The 24,965-nt window shown below is 38.7% G+C and overlaps 1 protein-coding gene across 1 annotated transcript in view; it reads right to left on the bottom strand.

The window, feature by feature from the left end:
- Positions 1 to 9,193: 9,193 nt before the first annotated feature.
- The window catches only part of CMSS1 (cms1 ribosomal small subunit homolog), a gene marked incomplete at both ends in the record, with an annotated part of 345,000 nt that continues 329,228 nt past the window's right edge, over positions 9,194 to 24,965 (bottom strand). The window contains 6 exons of the mRNA XM_084232392.1: positions 9,194 to 9,277; positions 10,764 to 10,852; positions 14,762 to 14,849; positions 15,293 to 15,353; positions 16,850 to 16,952; positions 18,695 to 18,754. Coding sequence (XP_084088518.1) covers positions 9,194 to 9,277; positions 10,764 to 10,852; positions 14,762 to 14,849; positions 15,293 to 15,353; positions 16,850 to 16,952; positions 18,695 to 18,754 — 485 coding nt within the window. The remainder of the gene's footprint in view (positions 9,278 to 10,763; positions 10,853 to 14,761; positions 14,850 to 15,292; positions 15,354 to 16,849; positions 16,953 to 18,694; positions 18,755 to 24,965) is intronic.

The following is a 24,965-nucleotide window of genomic DNA, read 5'->3' as shown; positions in this document are numbered from 1 at the left end:
GAACCTATACATTTTAAATGAGAGCAAAGATCATAGTTTGCTTCTCATAGAATTTTGGAGAAGCAGGGATTATTCTTCTTGCTTAAAGTGAACTGTGAAAAGAGCTCTTCCTCACAGTGCCCCAGGGCTACGTGAGAAGAAAGCCTGCTCAGAACTTCTTACATCTAGGTCCATGCTTGATTGCACTGGCCTGGGGTAGCACTTCGTCCTCTCACCCAACATAATGAAACACTTTCATGTGACAGGGAATCACACTCTCTGGGTGGTTTCTTACTTTCTGGTATAAAAGCAAAGTGTCAGAAACAGTCTCATCTTTAGTGACTTAAAAAAGAACTGGAGTATCCCTTTAACATCATCATGACATAAGAATGATGCTCATACCAAAGCATCATGTTGCAAGTTGTTTGCAGGCTAACCTTAGTCAGTCGTGGAATAAAGTCCTCACATGCATGGAATGACATCATTCAGCAATGGCTGCCTCTCATGATAGGGGTGGATGACCAGAGGTAGGAAGCAAGAGGACATAGAATAAGAATTAAAGGGGTTGGTGAATGAAACAATAGAAAAAGCAGAGTGAATTAGAAATTTTGTGGAAAGGCATATCACCCTTACGTGTGCAAGTCAATTACTCTAGCTCCTTCAACATTGCTAGCCTCATTTCCTCCTGTCATTTTGTCTGTGTCAAGTGAGGCCTGGTGGTTTAAATATCACACTGGAGGACTCAAAAGGATGTAGGGACACTTAATTTCCAAGGAGAAAAGCTACTGGGAGCTGGGCGGGGTAGCAGAATACACCAGCGGAATAGCAATAGAGCAGTGTACACTGGTAGGAGGAGTGGGGCCTGAGATGACATTTTTTTCTTCGAAGTCCTCACTATTTGTCCAACTAAGTGTGTGACTATGATGTGCTATGCAATGTGCAAGGAAGAGGTTGAAGATATGGTAAACAGCCAGTCATAGCTGAGTTCTCTTTTCTTACTATCTTACACTATCTTACCTCCATCAGGTTTGGTCAGGGTGTAGACCTTGACCATGTCAGTGTCATACAGCTTCTTCACAGGCTGCTTGATTTGGCCTTTGTTAGCTTTGACATCTACAATGAACAGGAGTGTGTTGTCTTCTATCTTCTTAATGGCTGACTTGGTGATTTTTTTTTTTTAAACATTTATTTTTATTTATTTATACAAGCACTGGGTACAGTCAGAAGTGCGAGAGGGTGAGAGAATTCACCGGAGTCAGAGCGGGGAGCAGAGCAGGCAGAAGGACCGAAGTACACTGCTGAGGGGAGCAGGGGACGGCAGGAGAGGTCTGCGCTCCATGTGGAACCCTCCTCTGGTGGCCGGGGAGCAGCCGGGGATCGAACCAGCGCTGCAGAGGCTGCGAGCAGCTTCACAACCCAGCGCTCAACTGCTGCACCACCAGGGGAGGCCCTGACTTGTAATCTTGATGATGGTAAAGTGGTCAAGCTTACTTCTCTGATGATATCTGGGCTGCCTTTGGAGCTGCAGAAGGTGGGTGAGGTCTGGATCTTCTTTCATTTTGTGGCTGTGCTGGACACAATTCAGCATTGCTTTGTTGGCCTTCAAAGCTTTTGCTTGGCTTCAGCTTTGGGAGAGGCAGGGACTTCCTTCTTTGTTTTTGGAGCCATCTTAGTGAGGAATTTCCCTGGGCACCATTCTTGAGAGACAGCCAGATAATACTTTTTACAGGTACTTTTATATTCACATATTCACATATTTTTTCTAAATAAATGTATTTCAAATATACAAATATACCTCATGCACTCTCCTTTTCACATCTCTAGAACAGTATTCTTTTTTTTTTTTTTAGAGGCATGTTTATTTATTTATTTATTATATTTGTTTGTTTGTTTTGTTTATACGTAGCGCAGCGGTTGAGCGCTGGGTTGCGAAGCTGCCCGCGGCCTCTAAGGCGCCGGTTCGATCCCCGGCTGCTCCCCGGCCACCGGAGGAGGATCCCACATGGTGCGCAGACCTCTCCTGCCGCCCGCTGCTCCCCTCAGCAGTGTACTTCAGTCCCTCTGCCTGCTCTGCTCCCCACTCTGGCTCTAGAACAGTATTCCTTAATCTCAGTTCTATTGATATTTTGTGCAGATAATTCTGTCCTTAGGGGAACTGTTCTTAGGACTGCAGAATGTTGAGCAACATCCCTGGTCTCTAGCATCACAGTTGAGATAATTTTACAAATCTTCAGATAAGACAACTGGCCTTTGGGGGTCAAAATAGTGGTTAAGAACCACTGTTCTGGATTGACATTTATATGATAGTTGTTGGCAGCTATTGTGGTATCATTAGAAATTTCATAATGATTAAGTCCTTGCTTTCATTTCTCTTCAACTGCTGAGTAGATAGCTTCCTCAGGCGTTACATTTTGGGTTGCTTCATATTTCACTGCTTTTTCCTATTTTAACTGTTGGGATGAAAATGTACCACATGAATATAAAGTCAGGAAGTAATTATATGTGTGGGGTACACACACATACACAAGCACACATAATATTCATGGTGATGGTATTTTTTGGTTTTGGCAAGTCAATAGTGGCTTTTTGAATTATTCTGAATTCTGACAGCATAGATGCATGTCTTAATTTGCAAATGCACCCTCTTACGCAATCATGATTGGTACTTTCTTTTAGATTAATATATGACCTGTCAATTGATAGGAAGCTAAATGCTTGTATGGGAAGATATGTGACTCATTTTTTCCCCTTACCATTGGCCAAGGATATCTTACATATTAGGATTAAAGGAATGAAAATAATAGGGTTAACTTTTCAGATTGAATTAATTTTCATTCTCTTGTGGCTTTTCTTTTTCCTTTTTTTTTTTTTTGGTGTAGAAATAAACAATTTTCTTTATTTCTCCTGAATAATTCTGTCCACACTGGTAAGAAAGGAACAATTTACATTTTGGCATATATTTTAGGAGCTTAGTGTGAAAAATATGAAATAAATGACCCTGTATTTCTAATTCATTCAAATTATGTTTTAAGGACCTGCACTGGATTAGAGGTCTGGGAGGCTGGCAGCCCGGGCTGTTCCAGCACTAGTTTGATGCTGCTCCTAATCCTTCCATCCCCACAGCCTTCTGAATTAAGGAAACCCCCTCAATGATGTCCTCATTATCAAACCTGCTCAAAATCTGTATCCATGTAAGTCCAGTCTAACATCAATGTCAACATCAGACAGTCCTGAGTAGGGGAAAGCCACAAGATGGCAGTGGGAAGCCTTGAAGAGTTCAACAAAGGGCCTCCCTGGTGGCACGGGGGTTGGGGCACAACCTATGAAGCTGTCCGCAGCCACTGCAGCATGAGCTCCATCCTCAGCCAGGGAGGAGACCCACATGGCGAGCAGACCTCTCCTGCCCACTGCTCTCCTCAGCAGGGTACTTTGGTCGGTCTGCCTGTTCTGTTCCCCACTCTGTCTCTGGTAAATCCTCTCACCCCCTGTGCCTCTGGCCTGTACCCCAGCTTTTGTATGCATAAATAAAAAATAAATCTTAAAAAAAAAAAAAGAGTTCAATAAAACAGTCAAAGGCAGTCCAATATTTTGACTTTTTTTTTTTTTTTTTTGAGGGAGAGCATCTTTAAGCTGATTGTGAATTGTACACATTTGGAGCATATGTTATAGGCACCACCACATTCTCTGTTATGACATTTACCCTTCAGTATTACTCAGTTGCCTATGGAGAGTGCTTTTAATTTCCTGAAGCTTCCACCACAAATTTCTACAAACTTGGTGGTTTAAGACAAGAATGGTTCTCTCACAGTTCTGGAGTCCAGAAGGCAGAAATCAAGAGTCTCACTCCTGCTGGTGTCACTAGGAGGTATCCTTCCTTGCCTCTTTCATTTTCTGATGGCTCTTTGCATTCCTGATCTTGTGGTTACATACACCAATCTCTGTCTTCATCTTCACACCATCTTTTCCTTTGTCTGTGTCTTCTCTTCTTTATTCTGTTATCTCTCTCTCTCTGCTATTCTCTTATGAGGAATCCTGTCAATAGATTTATGACCCATTTTGATAATCCTTGATGATTACTTCATCTCATGATCCTGACCTTAATTATATCTGTAAAGACTTTTTCTCTCCAAATAAGTAACATTCATGAAATTGAAAAGCTGGTTCTTTGAAAAGATTAATAAAATAGACAATCCACTAACTAGAATACCAAAGAGGAGAATTTTGAATAAAATCAGAAATGAAAGAGAACTACAGAAATACCAAGGACTATAAGAAAGCATTACAAAACTATATGGCAATAAATTGGACAATCTAGAAGAAATGGAAAAATTAAAAAAAAAAATCACACACCATCCCAAGAATTAATCGGGGGGAAAAAGAGGAAAATTTGGATAGCTTGATCATGAATAAGGAATTTGAAACAGTAATCAAAAGCCACCCAAAAAACAAAAGCCTGGGATCAGATGGCTTTTATAGTGAATTCTATCAAACTTTCAAAGAAGAACTGATATCTACCCTTCTCAACTGCTTTCAAAAAAATTGAAAAGGAGGGGAAACTAACGAACACACTTTATGAAGCCAACATTACCCTGCTTCCAAACTAGACAAGGACATCACACACAAAAAGAAAATTATAGACTAATATTGCTGATGAACCTAGATGCAAAAATCCTCAACAAAATGGTAACTAACCATGTCTAACAACACACCAAAAAGAACCACACATCATGATTAAGAAGGATGGATGGTTCAAGATATACAAATTTAAAAAACATGATCTATCAACACAAGGCAGGCCAAAAACCACGATCATCTCAACGGATGCAGAAAAACCATATAAACAAGATTCAGCATCCATTTATGATGTAAACCCTTAATTAAATAGATATATAAGGATTATACCTCAATATAACAAGGGCCATATATAAAACAAACCCACAGCTAACATCATATTGATAATGATAAAAGGAAAATGATAAAAAACTGAAAGCTTTTCCTCTAAGGTCAGGAATAAGGAAAGGATGTCCACTCTCTCAACACTACTATTCAATATAATGTTTGAAGTCCTAGACAGAGCAATAGACAAGAAAATGAAAAAGTATACAAGCTGGAAATTAAGTAAACTGTTACATTTTGCAGATGACGTGATAACGTACATAGAAAATCTCAAGTGATCCAATACAAAGATATTAGAAATAATTACTACATCAAAGTGGCAGGTTCAAAACAAATATACAAAAATATACTGCATTTTTATATGCAAATAATAAACTAGCAGAAAGGAATCCGGAGAAACCACCATTTAAAACTGTATCAAAAAGAATTATAAACCATGGAATAAATTTAACCAAAGAGGTGAAATACCTGTACGCAGAAAACTATTAAGACCTTGTTAAAAAAAACAGAACACATACATGGGCACACATATAAATGGAGTTATATTTATGCGTGAATTGGAGGAATTAAAATCATTAAAATAGTGATATTGCCTGAAGCAATACACAGATTCAGCCAATCCCTATCAAAACTGCAATGGCAATCTTTACAGAAATAGAATGAAAAACCATGAAATTTATTTGGAACTACAAAAGACCCTAAATAGCAAAGAGAGAGAATCAAAAAAGGTGATATCATATTTCCAGACCTAAAACTATAGTGCAAAATCATAATAATCCAAGTATCATGATGTGGGAATGGAAACAGACCAACATAACAGAATTGAGAGCCCAGAAGTAATCCCATAAATATATGAACACATACATATATGAACAACTAATTTACAAGAGGAGCCAAGAACATATAAAGAAAGAAAAGTACCTTCAATAAATAGTGCTGGGGGGCCTCCCTGGTGGCGCAGCGGTTGAGTGCTGGGCTGCAAAGCTGCCCACAGCCTCTGCAGCGCCGGTTCAATCCCCGGCTGCCGGTGAGGGTTCCATATGGCGCACAGACCTCTCCTGCCGCGCCCATTGCTCCCCTCAGCAGTGTATTTCATCAGTGTGCCTGTTCTGTTCCCTGCTCTTGCTCTGGTGAATGCTCTCACCCTGAGCACTTCTGACTGTACCCAGTGTTTGTATAAATAAATAAAACTTAAAAAAAAATGGTGCTGGGAAAACTGAATGGCCACATGCAAAGGAATAAAACTAGACAACTATCTACCAACACACATAAAAATTAATTTAAAATGGATTAAAGACTTGGATGTAGATACCTGAAACCACAAAATACATAGCAGAAAACAGGTGTTATGCTACTTGACATTGGTCTTAAAGATGTATTTGGAGACTTGACACCAAAGGCAAAGGTAACGAAAGTAAAAAGAAACAATTGGGACCACATCATACTAAAAGTTTTTATGCAGCGAAAGAAACTATGATCAAAACAAAAGACATCATATATCTGACAAGGGATTATTATCCAAAATACATAAAGAATTCATAAAATTCAAGAACAACAAAAAGACAACTTTAATAAAAAAATGGGCAGATGATCAGATACTTCTCAAAAGAAGAAATACAGATAGCCAAGAAGCAGGTATGAAAATGTTTATCATCTCTTATTATTAGGGAAATGCAAATCAAAACAAGTGCTGGCAAGGAAGTGGAGAGAAGGGAGCCTTTGTACACTGTTGGTGGGTATGTGAGTTGGGGTAGCCATTATGAAAAACAATATGAAGGATCCTCAAAAAATTGGGACTAGAAATTCCATATACTCCAGTTACCTTGTTTCTGGGTATTTACCAGAAAAATGCAAAAAAAAAAAAAAAAAAAAGAATTGAAGAATTGGCACCCCCATATATACTCCAGCATTATTGACAACAGTAGAGAACTAGAAACAACCTGGTGCCCATCAACAGATGATTGGATAAAGATATGCTACATATACACAATGGAACACTACTCACTTATAAAAATAAATAAAATATTTTTCCTCTAACTTGTTGGACTTACCAAGATTCTGAGAATGGAAGTTGTTCCTCTTTCCTTCGAGTCCCTGTGTGTGGCTTCTTGCCCACAGAGGTGCACAATCAACAAATTGCTGGTAAAGTCACTTGTGTGCAGAAGTGTGTGATTATTGGGATTGTATTTACAAGACTTCCAGGCTCATTTAAAACTTCATAATATTCAAATATGGAATTTTACATACCACTATGAGCATCTGTTTGCTTTATTACCTCTTATTCGTTTTGTATGTCTGAGTTCTGAAACAGACAACCATGGTGTCTGTCCTGAAGTGAATACAGGAGACCTGGGTTTGATTTCTGGTTTTACTACACATTAGTGCGTGTCCCTTCTTATATTCAGTTACATCATTTATAAAATGTGAATAACACTTTTGATTCAGGACCTTTTTAGTGATTAAACATGATAAAACTATATGTAAATGAAAGCCCTAAACACAATACTTGACACAGAAGGGGTAATCAATAAACATTATTTACATTAGGAAAAAGTAAGTGAATTTGAGCACCAAAATAAAAACCAATAGTATTGGATTATAACACATAGAACAAAATAAATATCCATGAGTTCATATTGACATAAATAAATAATTGAAAAAAACATGTAACAGGAAAATTATTTTTGAAAGAAGAATTCCCATTAACAAATGCTGATGCAATGAGAGAAAAGAAAAATCATTACAGCAATAACTGTTGTAGGCAAGAACAACCAACATTTCTAAAATTAGTGGGCAAATTATCAGGAAGAACAGGATATTTGCATAGTTCCAAAGCATTAATATAGACATTTAGCTACAAAGGGAAAAATAGCAAATCTACAGTGGAAAAAATTGGCAAAGCCACTATAAGCTGGGGATTAGGGTTGACATCATTAGTAATAAGACACATCATATTGTATACCCCATGTGACATATCAAGGACATCTCACTTCTGACTAAATATGGATATTTACTTTGTTCTATGTGTTATAACCCAGTATTATTGGTTTTCTGACTAAAAAATGGAAAACCTTAATCAAATCATGATACCAATAGTAACTCAAATTGAGGTATATTCTACAAACTATCTCTCCGGTATTCCTTAAAAGCCTCAAGGTCATGAAAGGTAAAGATAGGATGGTGAATTGTCACCAATCCAAGGAAACTAGGAATTTGTGATAATGACATACAATGTTGGATCTTTGACTGGATCTTGAAATAGAAAAAGGATGTCAGGGCCTCCCTGGTGGTGCAGTGGTTGAGCGCTGGGTTGTGAAGCTGCCTGCAGCCTCTGCAGCGCCGGTTCGATCCCTGGCTGCTCCCCAGCCACCAGAGGAGGGTCCCACATGGCGCGCAGACCTCTCCTGCCGCCTGCTGCTCCCCTCAGCAGTGTACTTCGGTCCTTCTGCCTGCTCTGCTCCCCGCTCTGGCTCTGGTGAATTCTCTCACCCTCCCGCACTTCTGACTGTACCCAGTACTTGTATAATTAAATAAATGAATAAATGGATAAATAAATAAATCTTAAAAAAAAAAAGGAAAGAAAAAGGATGTCAGTGAAAAGACTGGTGAAATCCAAATAAAGTCTGTAGTTAATTGTAATGAATCAAAACATTGATTTTGTAGTTTGGGTAAATATGGTATCTTCACATAACATTGGGGAAACTGGAAGAAGGGGATATGGTAATTCTCTATACTATTTTTGCAACTTTTTCGTAAGTCTGAACTATTTCAAAGTAAAAGGTTAAAAAAGACAGTTGTAGTTATTGTGTTATATTTTATACATTAACAAAGTACCACATACCCTTACAATTCTTTCTGTCACTAACACTGCCACCCTTCTCACTGGGATCAGGCTTCACAGTTTACAAATCTATCCCCATGTACCACCACACTGAGTATGACCGTCCTGTGAGATATCATTCCCATTTCACAGGCTGATAAAACTGAGGCTTAGGAGGGGAAGGAGTTTGCCTAAGTTTACCCTGCAGTTCTTTCCCTTCTTCTGCACGTCACATCAGAGGCTAGTTGGTGGGAGAAAACTTACTCTGCTCAACCAAAAGTACACAAGCCAGTGATACTTTATTATACATGGAAGTTGGCAAAGGACAGATTCAATTTTGTCAAAGAATCTCTAGCAAACATTTCCAATGCTCCATCTGGTGATGCAGTTAACAATAAAACAATAGCTGATATTAACTGACTACTTGCAATGTGGCAGAGTCATTAAAGGAAATGCAAATCCCACCATGAAAACTGGAATTTTCATTAGGATTCAGTCTTAGAAAAGGCCCAGCTTCAAAGATTCTGACTTGCACAGACCAAGGACTCCTATTTCCAGAAGTTCAAAAACCTCCTTTCTTATCTAAATGAGAGAAGAGAAAACAAGGTTAAGATCAAGAAAAGTTGGCCATGGTGAATAAATTGAACCGTCTGGACTCCTTTATGTGACTGTTTTGGCCAGAGTCAGGGAGGGAATAAATTCCTCATGCACATGTAATTCACAGTGAAATATATATGTAAAAAAAGAGATACTATAAAAAAATCAGTTTCATTAAGGTGTCCTTTGTAGTCATTTAAGATAAAATCTCTTAAAATCTTATATAAAGGTATTTAAAGATATCCAAAATGTGCTTAGATTATACACAATATTTATAATAACTGCTAATGATGATAAACTAATAAAAATCATCATGGGTAATAACAAGGGTTTTTAGACATTATTTCTTTTTCTTTTTTAAAAATAGTTCATTTATTTATATAAATTTTACTTCACCCATGCACCATCACCATAGTCCCTTGAGCTCTTCCAGCCCTTATTTTGATCCCTCTCCCTCCTCCTCCCCTATTTCTTTTTCTTATCACCAAGTACGGGCTTATGTGTCTGACATCAAATTCATTAAATCAGTTTTAAAAAACCAATTGGTTCAAGGTGTAGACAGGGTGTGTGTGTGTGCGCGCACATGTGCATTTCTGAAAAAATTGTCATATAACCTGAACTGATTTCTGATATAATTTATCAATTATTTATAATCAGTATGGTCATTCTGGGGATATGATTTTAATGGTAAATTAATTCATTCAGCATGTTTTCAGGAGTAATTACAAGTTTCTTTGATAGTTGCTGCCATGATTCATTCCTGGTTGGTGTGCCAACCATGTTTATTGCTGCACAAACCCTTTTCTCGCCAACAACAACTTGTAAGCATCAGGTTAAATTGAAAAATTAGCCCCATTATAACAAGGTAGGTGGCAAATAATTTTTCACATTATGATAGTAATGGATTACTTTCATAAATAAGGAGTTAATGGTGGGCCCACAAAAGCATTCAAAATTGATTAAGATCAGTTTTAATTCACTGAGACATTAAAAGTTTCCCTACCCACAAAATCCAAAATAGACCATAAAGTAAGTAAGGGGAGGAGGTGGAGATGAGGGCATGAGGCAAGTTTGTCCCCCACGCGCCCCACCCCATACACTTATAAGGATGAATGACAAAGATTACCATGTCTCCATGTCTCTAAAGCAAGTTACAAGCAAATGTGCCAAGTCCTCTCAACTGCCCTGTTTCTTAAAGGTACAGAATAGTTGTGGTCCCAGCGGGGCAGAGGTCACTGGGCATTTAATGAGGAAACAAAATCTATTCCCATGAAACACATGGAAAGTATACAGTTACATGTAAGAGGTGAGATGGTCTCTATAATTGTAGTTACTTCAGAGTTGAAAGAAAGAAATCATTTCAAAGGCCAGAATGTGCTGGCTCCCCATGTCAAAGACTTTTTTAGTGTGTTTGAACTCAAGTTCAAGTTGAAAAAAAAAAGATTAAAGTCAATTGATGATTACATAGTACCTCGGGAATGTCCATCATCCTCCTCAACTTCTGATCTCTCCAGTTCCAGTCAAAGACCAGAAACTTTAAGGGGTTCAAATTAAGGCCACCTGAAAGAGACATGGAGAGAGTTACTATATAGTGAAGACCACATGACATAAATGTATTAAATTTTTTTTTTATTCTCCTGGTTGCTTTTTGCCTCATTTGCTCTCCTCTCCCCAGGCAACTAATCTCCGTACATTAAGTGCTACCCTCTCTTGATGGAAAACAAATGCAGCACTGAGGTTCTTAAAATCTTATCACCGATTCTGAGGGAAACAGAGAAGCTGCTCTTACTAAGCTTGTCAAATGCTCAAGGGCTGGCAAAGAATCAATCCCAAACCTTTATCCCAAATCCCAGAGGGTGAAGTCTCATTCCTGACAGAGATTTGATAGTTTGGGGTAGCGGTCCTTTAGGGGAGATGAGTCCAACAGAATCTGCATGGCTCAGAGGATGTAAGTGGGAAGAAGGATGAGAACAGCGCTGAGAGGTTAATTTTAAGCAGAAAAAGAAGTTAAGATGAATGGGCTCTATTCAAAGTCTGCTATTCTTTGAAGGAACTGGTAAACCACTTAAGGACTATATCCTTGTTGTTTTCCTGTCTATCTAGAGACAATTATGGAATCTTGTCTATCTAGACACAGTGATGGAATGTGGGGCTGGAGTGGACCTCAGGGACCGTCTGTTCCTCAGAGGTCTCAGAGTTGGGTACAGTTAGTTTCCCTTATCCCCCGACTTCTTATCCCTATTACACTTTATCTGGGACATATAACTGAAGCTTTCCTTTACACTGCAGCACTGATCGTCAACTTTTCTCTATAGTTACTTCACTTATTTTCTTCTCTGCCTAAGAGACTTTTTAAAAATAATGCCTTTTATTTAAAATCCCCTCTTTGCAAAATTAAAATGATAAATTGAGAAAGATAGGGGGTTGACAGTCTTCCCTTAAAAATAACTTACAGCTGGTGAAGAACAAATAGGTAAAGACACTTTGGAAGGCACCTGGGCATTATATAGTAGGAGCTGTAAAATGCCTACTATTTGATAAGATAAATTTCCTTTGATGACATATCCTGACAAAAATACCAGAAAGTTAAACATAGTTGCTTGCAAAGATGATTACTGCAGTATTACTTACAATAGCAAAAATTTAGTAACAATCCCAAATCCCACCATAATGGAATTTATAAAACACAATATAACTCGGTGTTAACATCCAGAATATATACAACTCAGTAGAAAAAAGACAAACTTGGGAGAAACGCACATGGCGAGGCAGACCTCTCCTGTCTTGTCCGCTGCTCCCCTCAGCAGTGTATTTCAGTCAATCTGCCTGTTCTGTTCCCCACTCTGTCTCTGGTGGATCTTCTCACCCCCTGCATCTCTGGCCTGTGCCCCAGCTCTTATATGCATAAAAAAATAAATCTTTGATTTAGCAACTCCACTTCTGGGTATACACCCAAAGGAAAAAAAACACTATCTCAAAAAAAATATGCATTTCCCCCTATGTTATTTCTCTAATAAAAGTAAGAACTAGTATGGTATTAGAATAAAAATAGACACATAGACTAATGGAATAGAATTGACAGCTCAGAAATAAACACACATTTACATGGGCAGTTCATCATGACAAAGAAGCCAAGAGTAGACAAAGAGAAAGTTAAGTCTCTTTAACAAATGGTGCTGGGAAAACTGGACAGTCACATGCAAAAGAATGAAACTAGATGACCATCTCACACCATATGCAAAAATTAACTCAAAATGGATTAAAGGCAAGCACATATGACCTGAAACCATAAAATACACAGAAAACAAGCAAAACACTCCATGACATTGGATTCAGGGATCTCTTTGGAGACTCTACTACAGTGGCAAGGGAAGCAAAAGCAAAAATAAACAAATGGGACAATATCAAACTAAAAAGTTTCTGAACAGTGAAAGAAACTGTTAAAAATGAAAAGACACTCTACCAAATGGAAGAAAATATTTGCACATCATACATCTAACAATATATAACAATACCCAACATCTATAAAGAACTCATACAACTCAACAATAACAACAGAAAACCCAATTAAAAAATGGACAGAAAAGTTAATAGATGTTTATTCAAAGAAGACACAGAGATGAACAAGAGGCACATGAAAAATGCCATCATTTATCATAAAGAAAATGTTAAATCAAATCTACAATAAGATACCATCTCATATCTCTGAGAATGAGCCATTTCAAAAAGACCAGAAATATCTACCTGCCTATTTTAATCCTCCCCATACCTCAAAAATCAGTTAAAGACACTTTCCTTTGTTAAGCCTTCCCTGCTCATTCAATCAGTCAGGGAGTCCCTCATTTCAATTCCCTTAGGATTGAAAAATGCTTATTTGGGTTTGGCTTTTACTGGTTCCTATTGTCAGTTTTATTTTATAAACATTTATCACTTCAACTGGATCAGCACCTGAGGGGGAAATGTTCTGGAATCAGGAAAGCCTAGACAGAGAGCGACCTTAGGAGGGCTACTTAACCCTCCACAGTTTCAGGTTTCACTCCTAAGTAATAAGAATGCTAGTCTGGAAGGATGCAGTGAGTACTAAGTGATATATGTAAGGGTAACTAGGAGAGCACCAAGTACAAGTAGGATCTCAAAACATATTTGTTTCCTTTTCTTATCTGGAGCCTCCAAGCTTGTTATTGCACAGACTTCTGTATATAGTGGGCCATTTAACCTTTGTATGATTTTCATCTGTAGAGAAACACCAGTATTTTTAGCTTTTGTTTGTTTCCTGGCAAATGCCCATCTTTACAAAAGTTATTAAGTTGAACACATTGCTTTTAGATATATAAAAACTCCAGGAATAGCTCCAGACTGTTATAAAACAAAGTTCTAATACTATATTAAATAAGTGATTTTGAAATGATTATTGAAAATTTTCATCTGTCTGGCAGTAGAACAGGTAGTACAAGCGTCAGCAGGTTAGTAGGTTTTTAAGTTACTGGCTTTGAGAATGTCAACAGACTATAAAAACCCACTGGTAGATGTTGCTTGGACTTCTTTCTGGGTAAAGTACAAAAAGAGAAATGCATTTAGGGGAAATATTTTAGAATATCTGCATATCATTATTAGAAACTGCATTTTTTAAAATATTTTTACATAGAAGAACTGGGGTATAGACAAGAAGTGCAGGGGATGAGAGGATTCATCAGAGACACAACAGGCACAACAGGCAGATTTACTGAAATATACTGCTGAGGGGAGTAGAGGGTGAGACAGGAGAGGTCTACTGTGCCATGTGGGTTAGCTCCCTGGCCGGGGATCAAACTCAGGCTGTAGAGGTGATAGCACTGAGACTTACTCCCTAGGCTACCAGGGAAGCCTGAAACTGCATTTTTTGTCTCAACATGTTTTATATGTCAGCACTCAAATGGAATTGGAGCCTTGGGGACTCCAACTCCAAAACAATTGGAATTTCAATGTATTTAGGTGCTAATGCATTTTGTCACAGTCCTTATCATTCCCTGAGGCATTTTATTTGGCTGGCTTTATGAACAAAAAGCTAAGTTCCCCACTCCTGAAATTGACATGGAAGTCTGGATTCACATCACAAATATGGCTTCCCAAATTCACATGAGGGTAAGACAAATACTCTCACAACTCTGGGGAGAAGAATCACTGCTCTTTGGGGCCTCCCTGGTGGCGCAGCGGTTGAGAGCTGGGTTGCGAAGCAGCCCGCAGACTCTGCAGCACCAGTTCGATCCCTGGCTGCTCCCCGGCCACCGGAGGAGGGGCCCACATGGCGTGCAGACCTCTCCTGCCACCCGCTGCTCCCCTCAGCAGTGTGCTTCGGTCCTTCTGCCTGCTCTGCTACTCGCTCTGGCTCTAGTGAATTCTCTCACCCTCCCACGTTTCTGACTGTACCCAGTACTTGTATAAATAAATAAATTAATTAAAAAAAAAAAAGAATCACTGCTCTTTTCATACCTTGTTTAATGAGTTCTTTAATTCTCCCTGGAGTTCCAACACCCAGGTGCACAACATGCTTCTCTAGCATCTTTACTTGTTCTTGGATCTATTCCAACATGGAAAAGAATAAAGAAAAGCAAAGTCATTAGGAAGTGCAATCACAGGCCAATTTAGGGCATTTTATCTAAAAGCTAACAAAGTAAAAAGAAAATGGTAAATGGGGTTACTCTTGTTTAAGGTAAATTTCCAGGGTAAGGAAGGGTAAGATCAAGATAGAAGAACAGTTCCTCAGAAAACTGGTAAATCTTCAAAGAATCGAGGGGTCAAACCTCTGCTTCAATACAAGAATCCCCGAGTATAGATGAGTGGTCACTGGGGGCAGCTGGGGATGCAGAAGCAGAATGCAAAGAATTCCAGGATGGTTATTAAATATCAAGAAGCTCCAAAGAGAATGCTGGTTTGAGATAAGGAGAAGAGGCTGAAGAGGAAAAGCTGAGGTCCAGAAGAACCCCTTATGCCCCCTACCAGTAACCACAGGCCTGTCCTTACCTTTATGTGTTTTGCAAATAATTTTATAACTTTGCCATTGCCTCTGAATGCGGTCATCGATCTAATAAAAAAAAAAAAAACAAAACCAGATTAGTCAATAAAAAAATTCACTCATCCCAGGCCATGCTGATTACTTCCGGATTACATATTGACTTACTAAAAAAAGAACATGCACATTTATATATAAGTATATATGTGTATATACATATAAAAAACATTGTCAGATTTTCAGATTAGCCCAACACTGGAATGAAAATGGGATGACATTTTATTGAGGCACATATCTGGGCTGTATTCTAACTCTCATACAGATGGTTAACTACTTAAGTTTTCTTAAGTAGTTATTGAAACATTTGGGTCTGCCTAGCACTTTCTGTATTCCAGGTCGATGGTACAGAGTTCATCTTCAAATTTTGCAGTATAGTTCTCATGCACAATTTTGCTGTGAGAAATATCTAAAAGCATGATGTCAGGCTGAACTCTGGAGCCCAAGGCATCAACAAAGGTCCATGGCTGCTGTGAGGGGGAGCTGGGGATGAGCTGACAGTGGGAAGAAAGAGGGCTATGTCCTTTAATCAGAGAAGCCTCCCTTCCCTCTTTAATCTACTATGTAGAAGGAGCTTTTCTTATATGGAAACACTTTGGGTATAAAGAGGGCATAAAAAAACAATCTTTTACTTGATACTTGGGGATACCTCTGCCTGGAATATTCTTCTTCCAGATATCTGTATGGCTCTCTTCTTTACCTTGTTCAAGTCACTGCTCAAATGTCACCTCCTGAGATAAGTGTTCTGGGATCATCCTTTAAAATGGACCATCCACAAACAACTATGAACCAGAGACACTCTATGGAGGGCGGGGGGCAGGGAGGGGAGGGATTGGGGTAAAAATAAGGGGGTCACAATTGTATGGGGAATATAAAAATAAAATTTATAGTAAAAAAAAAAATGGACCATCCAGGGCCTCCCCAGTATGCAGCGGTTGAGCGCTGAGTTGCGAGGCTGCCCGCAGTCTCTGCAATGCCGGTTCGATCCCTAGCTGCTCCCAGGTCACCGGAGGAGGATCCCACATGGCACTCAGACCTCTCCAGTCGCCCGCTGCTCCCCTCAGCAGTGTACTTCGGTCCTTCTGCCTGCTCTGCTCCCCGCTCTGGCTCTGGTGAATTCTCTCACCCTCCCTCACTTCTGACTGTACCCAGTGCTTGTAATAATAAATAAATAAATCTTTAAAATAAATAAATAAATAAATAAAAATAAAATGGACCATCCTGGTTGCAATTGTATGGGGAATATAAAAATAAAATTAAAAAAAAAAAGGACCATCCTATCCATTCAATCATTTGCCATGTTGTATTTTTCTTGCACAATCTATCACTACCTGACATAATGCTTATTACTTGTTTATTGTCTGTTTCCCTCATTGCAAAGTATCCATGGAAGAGGAGGCTCTATTACAAAGTGTTGTTTATTGTTATATCTCCCTCATATAGAACATATTCTTTTGCAGGTATCAGTCACTCAGTAAACTTTATGAAACAGATTAGGCAATGCTTCCAACCTGATGAGCTCCAGGGCTCGGATGGCAGAGCTGCAGATGATCAGCATCAAGACAGATTTCTTCTCACTGTGGTTTTTACAAAGTTTTGCCCACTTAGGGCAAACTGGGAAAAAAAAAAGAAGACTATAAGAAAATTATTACTCTTGGGCCTCCCGTGGTGGCGCAGCGGTTGAGCGCTGGGCTGCGAAACTGCCCACAGCCTCTGCAGTGCTGGTTCGATCCCCGGCCTCTGGTGAGGGTCCCACATGGCGCGCAGACCTCTCCTGCCTCACCCGCTGCTCCCTTCAGCAGTGTATTTCGTCAGTTTGCCTGTTCTGTTACCCGCTCTGGCTCTGGTGAATTCTCTCACCCTTCCATGCTTCTGACTGTACCCAGTGCTTGTATAAATAAATAAACAATTTTTTTTTTTAAAAAAAAAGAAAATTATTACTCTAAATATAGTAAAATAGGATCTCCAGGTTGGGTATTCTCCCATTACTTCTTTGTTAGTATTTAAGTAAACTAAAATATAGATTCTGTTTTCAGGTTATTCTAGATATTAGATTAAAATGAAACATTAACTTATAACACAAAACATAATACGGCAATAGCTAAATGTGGCTAATTTAGAATCAATTAAAAAAAAGCTTGGCATAATACATTTCTTATAATTTATGTTTGACTATATAGGCAAAGAACTTTGATTCAATAATGTTAAATTTTAAGAGAATACTTAGCAGAAGATATAAAGTGGAAATGACATTTAAATAATAGCAAGCATTTGTGGAACACTGACATTGTGCTATATGCATTCTTGGTTAATCCACTAAAATACACTGCTCAGGGGAGCAATGGGAGAGACAGGAGAGGTCTGCTGTGCCACATGGGACACCAACCTAGCTGGGGATCAAACTCGTGCTGCAGTGGCTGGTGACAGCTCGATAGTGCTGAGACTTAGACCCTTGCACTACCAGGGAGGCCCACATGCATTCTCTTTTGTAATTCTCATAACCCTGTGAAGGTAATTCTATTATTACCTAAATTTACATTTGCCCATTTGGAAGCACAGAAAGGTTTATGCAATCAAATGCTCTACCACTGTGCTATACCCCCAAAGAGAAGTTCGTGAATTCATGTTGGGTGTCATCAGAATTGCTTTGAGTTTGAAAAAAAAAAAAAGGTCAAAATCTATATCTAAACTATTTCATTTTTTGCCATAAATAAATGGCTACCTGATATGAATAATCTAGTTATTACTGGCTATCCACAATACATACTGTAAAGATCAAGCTAGATTGGCTAACACTTAACATGTTGACCATGCAATAGTCCTAGTGTGAGTTCTGAACATGTGAACATTGATTCTGAAACTCATAGCTGGAATAGATATCACATAGTCCAACTTCCTTATATTTCAGGTAACAAAATCAAGTCCCAAAGGAGTATTCAATGAATTTTCCAGGTCAAATAATAAATTAGTGGGGAACTGGGGCTAGCATACTACTTAGTTTCTGGAATCCTGGACAAAATAAAGTGTTATAAAACAAAATGAGACCAAAACTCAAGTTTCCAAAGCAAGAGTAAAACAAGAATAAGCTTAAATAAATAGTAACATCAAGCGAAAAATAAACAAACCAACCTGTTTAGAACCCATTAAAAGGTAGAAACTTTTGATTGTAAGTATAATTAAAAGTTTATTATTTTAAATTGACAGACTTTATAATTTCAATGGGATAATAATAAGGCGAATAATGTTTAAAAATTATTATTATTATTCCTTTTTTTTCCTTACAGGTTTATTAGGAAAAGTAGAAAGAAAAAGAGAGGCACCTGCAAAGTGACAGATGAGCAGGAGAGATTACTTACTTTCCTTTAGGTATGAGGAGAGACTGTGAGTCAAATCATTGGCCTTGAGGAAACAGGAGTCTAGAAATATGAGAAACAGGCTTTGTAGGCAAATTTGCAAACACATATAATAAAAATAGATTAAATGTGAATGGTATATTCTTTTTTAAAAAAATATTTATATATTTATTTGTTTGTTTGTTTACTTATACATACATACAAGCACTGGGTACAGTCAGAAGCACAGGAGGGTGAGAGAATTCACCAGAGCCAGAGCAGGGAGCAGAGCAGGCAGAAGGACCAAAGTACACTGCTGAGGGGAGCAGTGGGCAGCAGGAGAGGTCTGCGCGCCATGTGGGCCCCTCCTCCGGTGGCCAGGGAGCAGCCGGGGATTGAACCGGTGCTGCAGAGGCTGCGGGCAGCTTCGCAACCCAGCTCTCAACCGCTGGGCCACCGGGGAGGCCCATGAATGGTATATTCTTGAACAAGGTTATAAGTCAGTGACTTTGGGGGTTGTCTAGTATTAAAATAACAACCCCCAGAGAAAGAAAATATAAGTAGATTAGAAAGACATCCAATTGAATGGGAGAAAATATTCAGACATTACACAATTGACAAGGGGTTAATATCCTAGATATACAAAAACTTTTTCAATTTAACAATAAAACACTCAATAAGTGAGTAGCGGGTTTGAATAGGCAATTCAACAAAGAGGAAATTCAGAAGTCCAACAGACACATGGATAAATGTTCACCATCACTTTTAATGAGGGAGATGCAGGTGGAAGCCAGAATAAGATGTCATCTCAAATACATGAGAATGGTACATAGTAAAAAGACCCGCAGTAACAATTGCTGAAGAGAATGCAGAGAAAGAGGAACCCTACTAGTTGGTGGGAATGTAACCTCTGCAGACATTTTTAAAAGAAATTTGGATTTACCTTATAAAACCTGAAAATGGAAATACCATTTGACCCAGCAGTCCCATTCTTATGTATCTATCCAAGGAACATGAAACCATGAACTGAAAAAAATTATATGCTTTACAATGTTTATTGCAGCATTATGTACAATAGCTAAGGCATGCAAAAAGTGTTCACTCATAGAAGATTGGATTAAGAAGATGTGTTATATACAGACAATAGAATAGTATTCAGCCAATAAAAATATGAAATGTTTCAATTTATAGCAAAATGGAAGGAGTTGAAGGAATTGAGTCTCAGAGCAAGTTAGGCTTAATTAGGCAGCTTCAGGGACTCGGGAGAGTTAAAGAGGCTTCTGAGATAAGGACAGTAAATTCTGAGAAGTACTAACCATACTCCAGAGATGAGGTCAGTAAGTACAGGAGGACTAAACAAAGACAGTAAAACTTGAGAGAATAAGACTTTGGACAGGGGAGGTAAACTCTAAAGAATAGCATACCTGGGAGTCCTTACTTTCTTTCTTTAAATAAACTTTTCTTTTCTTTACTTTCTTAAACAAAGTTTGTTTCTCTCTACTTATTTATCTAAAATGTCTGCAAATTCCTTTTTATAGTTTCCTGGGACAAGACCCTGTGGTGGTAGTTCAAGGGCTAAATTAAAAGTGCACACCAGCATCAGAATTATGTGTAGTGAAGCAAGTCACAGTGTCAAAGACAAATATTGGATGTTTATCTAGTAGATGATTTGATAAAGCAAAATGCTTGTAAAAACTAGCAGACACTAAAAAACAAAGTGAGTCTCCTGAGGTTAAGCAGAGGGGAAGGGAGAAAGAGTTACAATTGTATAAGGGATGGCAATGGAAAAAAAGGGTAAAGGATTTAAATATTATTTCACCAATGAAAAAGTAAATTAACAGCAGCAGCAATTATATCTTTAATTGTCCATAATTTCTTAGAGTAGTTAAATAGAAACTTGTATCATTCAATGGACTAAAGAAGTATTTTTATTTTTCAAATCCATGGAGCAGGCAATTTACAAAAGCAAAGCTGTAATAGCTAACAAATCTATGTAGAGATATGTTCAAGCTCCCTAGTCATCTAGAATGATAGAAATGACAGTGTAGGATGATAGAAATTCTTTGTGAACTATAAATGGAGAGGGTACACTAATATAGCTAGTTTGAAAAGTAGTAAAACCAAGATGCAGTAGGTTGAGCATAGAGCTGTGAAGCTGCCCGCAGCCTCTGCAGTGCCAGTTTGATTGCCGGCCAACCAGGGAGAAACCCACATGGTGTGGCAGACCTCTCCTGCCTCGCCCGCTGCTCCCCTCAGCAGTGTCTTTGGTCCGTCTGTCTGTTCTGCTCCCTGCTCTTGTCTCTGGTGAATTCTCTCACCCTCCCGCGCCTCTGACTGTACCCCAATTCTTGTATAAATAAATAAATCTTTAAAAAAAGATGTATACAACTTATAATTCTATTACACTCCTGAATAATGGAAAGAAATTCCCACATGCTGTATAAAGGGATACACATAGTAGCCATTATCTGAGACTGTGGAGATTTGGAAGCAAGCTAGGTGTTCACATTTGAGGAAATGGATGAGGAATATTTGGTGGATGAAATCACTGCAATACTATGCAGCATTTAGAAACAATGAACTAGATGTACATAAAGCCATGCAAACATTCTTGAAAATTAAGTGAGGAAACAAACAGAGTAAGAGGATCAGCACAACATCGTTTAGATATTTGTACAATGTACATAAACACAACAACATAACATTTTATGTATATATTTAAGAATATATACATACTTTAAAACATATATTAATAGAGTGAATGTAAAGGGAAAGGAAATTGGAATGTAAGCAGAGTAGGAATAGCACACCAAAATATAACACAGTACACAACAACACAATAGACAATGTAACACATTAACTTATTACTAGATTAAATGAAATTTATAGTGTGACCCAGCATATACAGCTCACATTTTGTGAGTAACTAACTTCAAAGATGTTGCTTCCAATTCTATTGCAGAGGCTTTGATGGCCTATAAAACTGTAATTTCCCAAGCCTGGATATGATTAGACTCACTTGGGGAGCTTTCCAAAAGATACAGATTCCTGGGATGGGCCTACTTTTGTGCAGTGAGTCAGAATTCCTTGGGGGTGGACCTGGGAATTTGCTTTTCAAGTTCCTGGGCGATTCAGTTGCAGCCAGCCCACAGGCATTTAACACAGATTTAAACCACACTGCAGCTCTCAGAAGGACAGCTGAATTAGCTCCAAGCAACTCCTGCCTTGAAACCTAATTAAGTGCCCATGTGTATGACATTAACAACGTACAGTGCACAATATTAATTGAAAAGACATGTTCTTGCCCTACAGACACAAACAACCTTAAATCAAAACCAAGTTAGACACTCGGCAAACTAAATAGGAACAATATTTTATTCTTTATACTCACCTATATTTATGCCACTTCCTGAGACTGTCCCAAATACCCCACAGTTTGTCCCTCCTTCACCTGCATGGATTTCCTCTCTGTCCTTGGGCTCCAGTGCAGTGATGGGCTTATTACTTAAACCTTTCTACCGATGACTTCATTTGCTGTCTTAGAATAACCTGATTTCTTAACTGAAAAGGAAACCCTGTTCTTTTTGGTTATGATAGTATTTTTAACATGTTTTCCTTCCTCCCTAAGCCAAGCCATGACCACACATTCTTGCCTAACTGTATTACTAAATTCTAATATAGCAATAATCTAAACTCATAATGGAACTCAAATGACTCCTTAAAGGGTTCTTTTGATCTTTGACTCTAGATTGTAGAGAATTAAAGTTTGCAATGATAATTCATGAGATTACAAAGTGTTAGTGGTTCTATTATCTCACGAATCCTTCCTCAGTTGAAGGTAAACTCCAATGAAGTGGACGGGAAAACTGACCACCGAGTCATGGTAAACTAAACTTCAGTTACATCTTGAAAGCTTTTTTTTAAGATTTATTTTTATTTATTTATGCCTACAAGAACTGGGGTGTAGGCAAGAGGTGCAGTGGGGTGGGTGGGTGAGAGGATTTATCAGAGTGGGGAACAGAACAGGCGGATCTACCTAGCTTGCGTCCCAATCTCCAGTCTCCGATAATACCTACTATGTGTATCCCTTTATACAGCATGTAGGAATTTCTTTCCATTATTCAGGAGTGTAATAGAATTATAAGTTGCATACATCTTTTTTTTTAAGATTTATTTATTTATACAAGAACTGGGGTACAGTCAGAAGTACGGGAGGGTGAGAGAATTCACCAGAGACAGAGCAGGGAGCAGAACAGGCAAAAGGACCTAAGACACTGTTGAGGGGAGCAGCGGGCGCTGCAGAGGTCTGCTGTGCCCTGCGGGTTGGCTCCATGGCCTGGGATTGAACTCATGCTGCAGTGGCTTCGTGATAGCTTCATAGTGCTGAAACTTAACCCCTTGCCCAGCAGAGAGGCCTGGAAGGTTTTTTTTTTTTTTTTAAAAATAAAAAAATTTAGGGCCTCCCCGGTGGCGCAGCGGTTGAGCACTGGGTTGTGAAGCTGCCTGCAGCCTCTGCGGCGCCAGTTCAATGCCTGGCTGCTCCCCGGCCACCGGAGGAGGGTCCCACACGGCGCGCAGACCTCTCCTGCCGCCTGCTGCTCCCCTCAGCAGTGTACTTTGGTCTTTCTGCCTACTCTGCTCCCAGCTCTGGCTCTGGTGAATTCTCTCACCCTCCTGCGCTTCTGACTGTACCCAGTGCATATATGAACAAAAAAACAAACGAACAAACAAACAAATAAATAAATAAAGCATGCCTCTAAAAAAAAAATTATTTTTATATTCCCCATACAATTGCAACCCCCCCTATCTGACCCCAATCCCTCCCCTCCCGCCCCCCAACCCCCAAAAAGTGTCTCTGGTTCATAGTTTTTTGTTGATTTTGATTTTCACTTTCTTATAGTTATTCATTTTCCTGGTCCATTATTTAAGTTTTCTAGATTCCTGCTATGAGTGAGACCATGCGGTATTTTTCTTTTTCTTTCTGGCTTATTTTGCTGAGCATGATCCCTTCCAGCGCCACCCATGTTGCTGCAAATTGCATGTGTTTATCTTTTTTGAATGCTGAATAATATTCCATGGTGTATATGTACCACATCTTCTTGATCCAGTCATCTATTTTTGGGCATTTGGGCTGTTTCCAAAGCTTAGCTATTGTAAATAGTGTTGCTATAAACATAGGGGTGCAGGTGCTCTTTGGAATTAATGTTTCTGTGTCCTTTGGGTAAACACCTAGGAGTGGAATTGCTGGATCATATGGAAGCTCTATCTTTAGTAGGTCAAGATCTCCACACAGCTCTCCATAGTGGTTGGACCAGTTTGCACTCCCACCAACAGTGCAGAAGAGTTCCTTTTTCTCCACACCCTCGCCAACATTTGTTGTTGCTAGTTTTTTTAATATGTGCCATTCTCACTGGTGTAACATGGTATCTCATGGTAGTTTTGATTTGCATTTCCCTGATTACAAGTGATGTTGAACATTTTTTCATATGCCTGTTGGCCATTTGCATTTCCTCTTCAGAGAAGTTTCTTTTTAGCTCTTCTGCCCATTTTTTGACGGGATTATTTTCTTTGTTGTTGTTGAGTCTCATCAGCTCTTTGCAGATTTTTGTGATCAGTCCTTTATCATTAGTGTTGGGTGCAAAAATGTTCTCCCAGTTGGTGGGGGTTTCTCTTTGTTTTTGTTTATGTCTCTTTTGCTGTTCAGAAGCTCTTTAATTTGATGTAGTCCCAGCTGTTTATCTTTGCCTTCACTATCACTGCTTTGGGTGATGTGTCTGTAAAGATGTCTTTGATGTGAGTATCACGTAGTGTTTCGCCTATATTTCCTTCTATGTATTTTATGGTTTCAGGTCTTATGTCTAGTTCTTTAATCCTTTTTGAGTTGACTTTTGTGTATGGTGTGAGGTAGTGGTCCAGCTTCATTCTTTTGCATGTAGCGACCCAGTTTTCCCAGCACCATTTATTGAACAAACTTTCTTTGCTCCAATGCATAGTCTTTGCTCCTTTGTCAAAGATTAGTTGATCATAAATCTGTGGGTTTATTTCTGGATTTTCTATTCGATTCCATTGGTCTGTATGTCAATTTCATTTATTTCTGCTTTGGTTTTTATTATTTCTTTTCTTCTACTGGTTTTGGGTTTTTTTTTGTTGTTCTTTTTCTAGATCTCTGAGCTTCGAGATTAGGTTGTTTCTTTGAGTTCTTTCTTGTTTTTTGATGTGAGCTTCTATTGCTATATATTTTCCTCTTATTACTGCTTTTGCTGCATCCCATACATTTAGTATATTAGTGTCCTCT

Source organism: Talpa europaea (assembly GCF_964194135.1).
Source record: "Talpa europaea genome assembly, chromosome: 4".
Lineage (NCBI taxonomy): Eukaryota > Metazoa > Chordata > Mammalia > Eulipotyphla > Talpidae > Talpa > Talpa europaea.
This window is presented reverse-complemented; position numbering and strand designations above follow the sequence as displayed.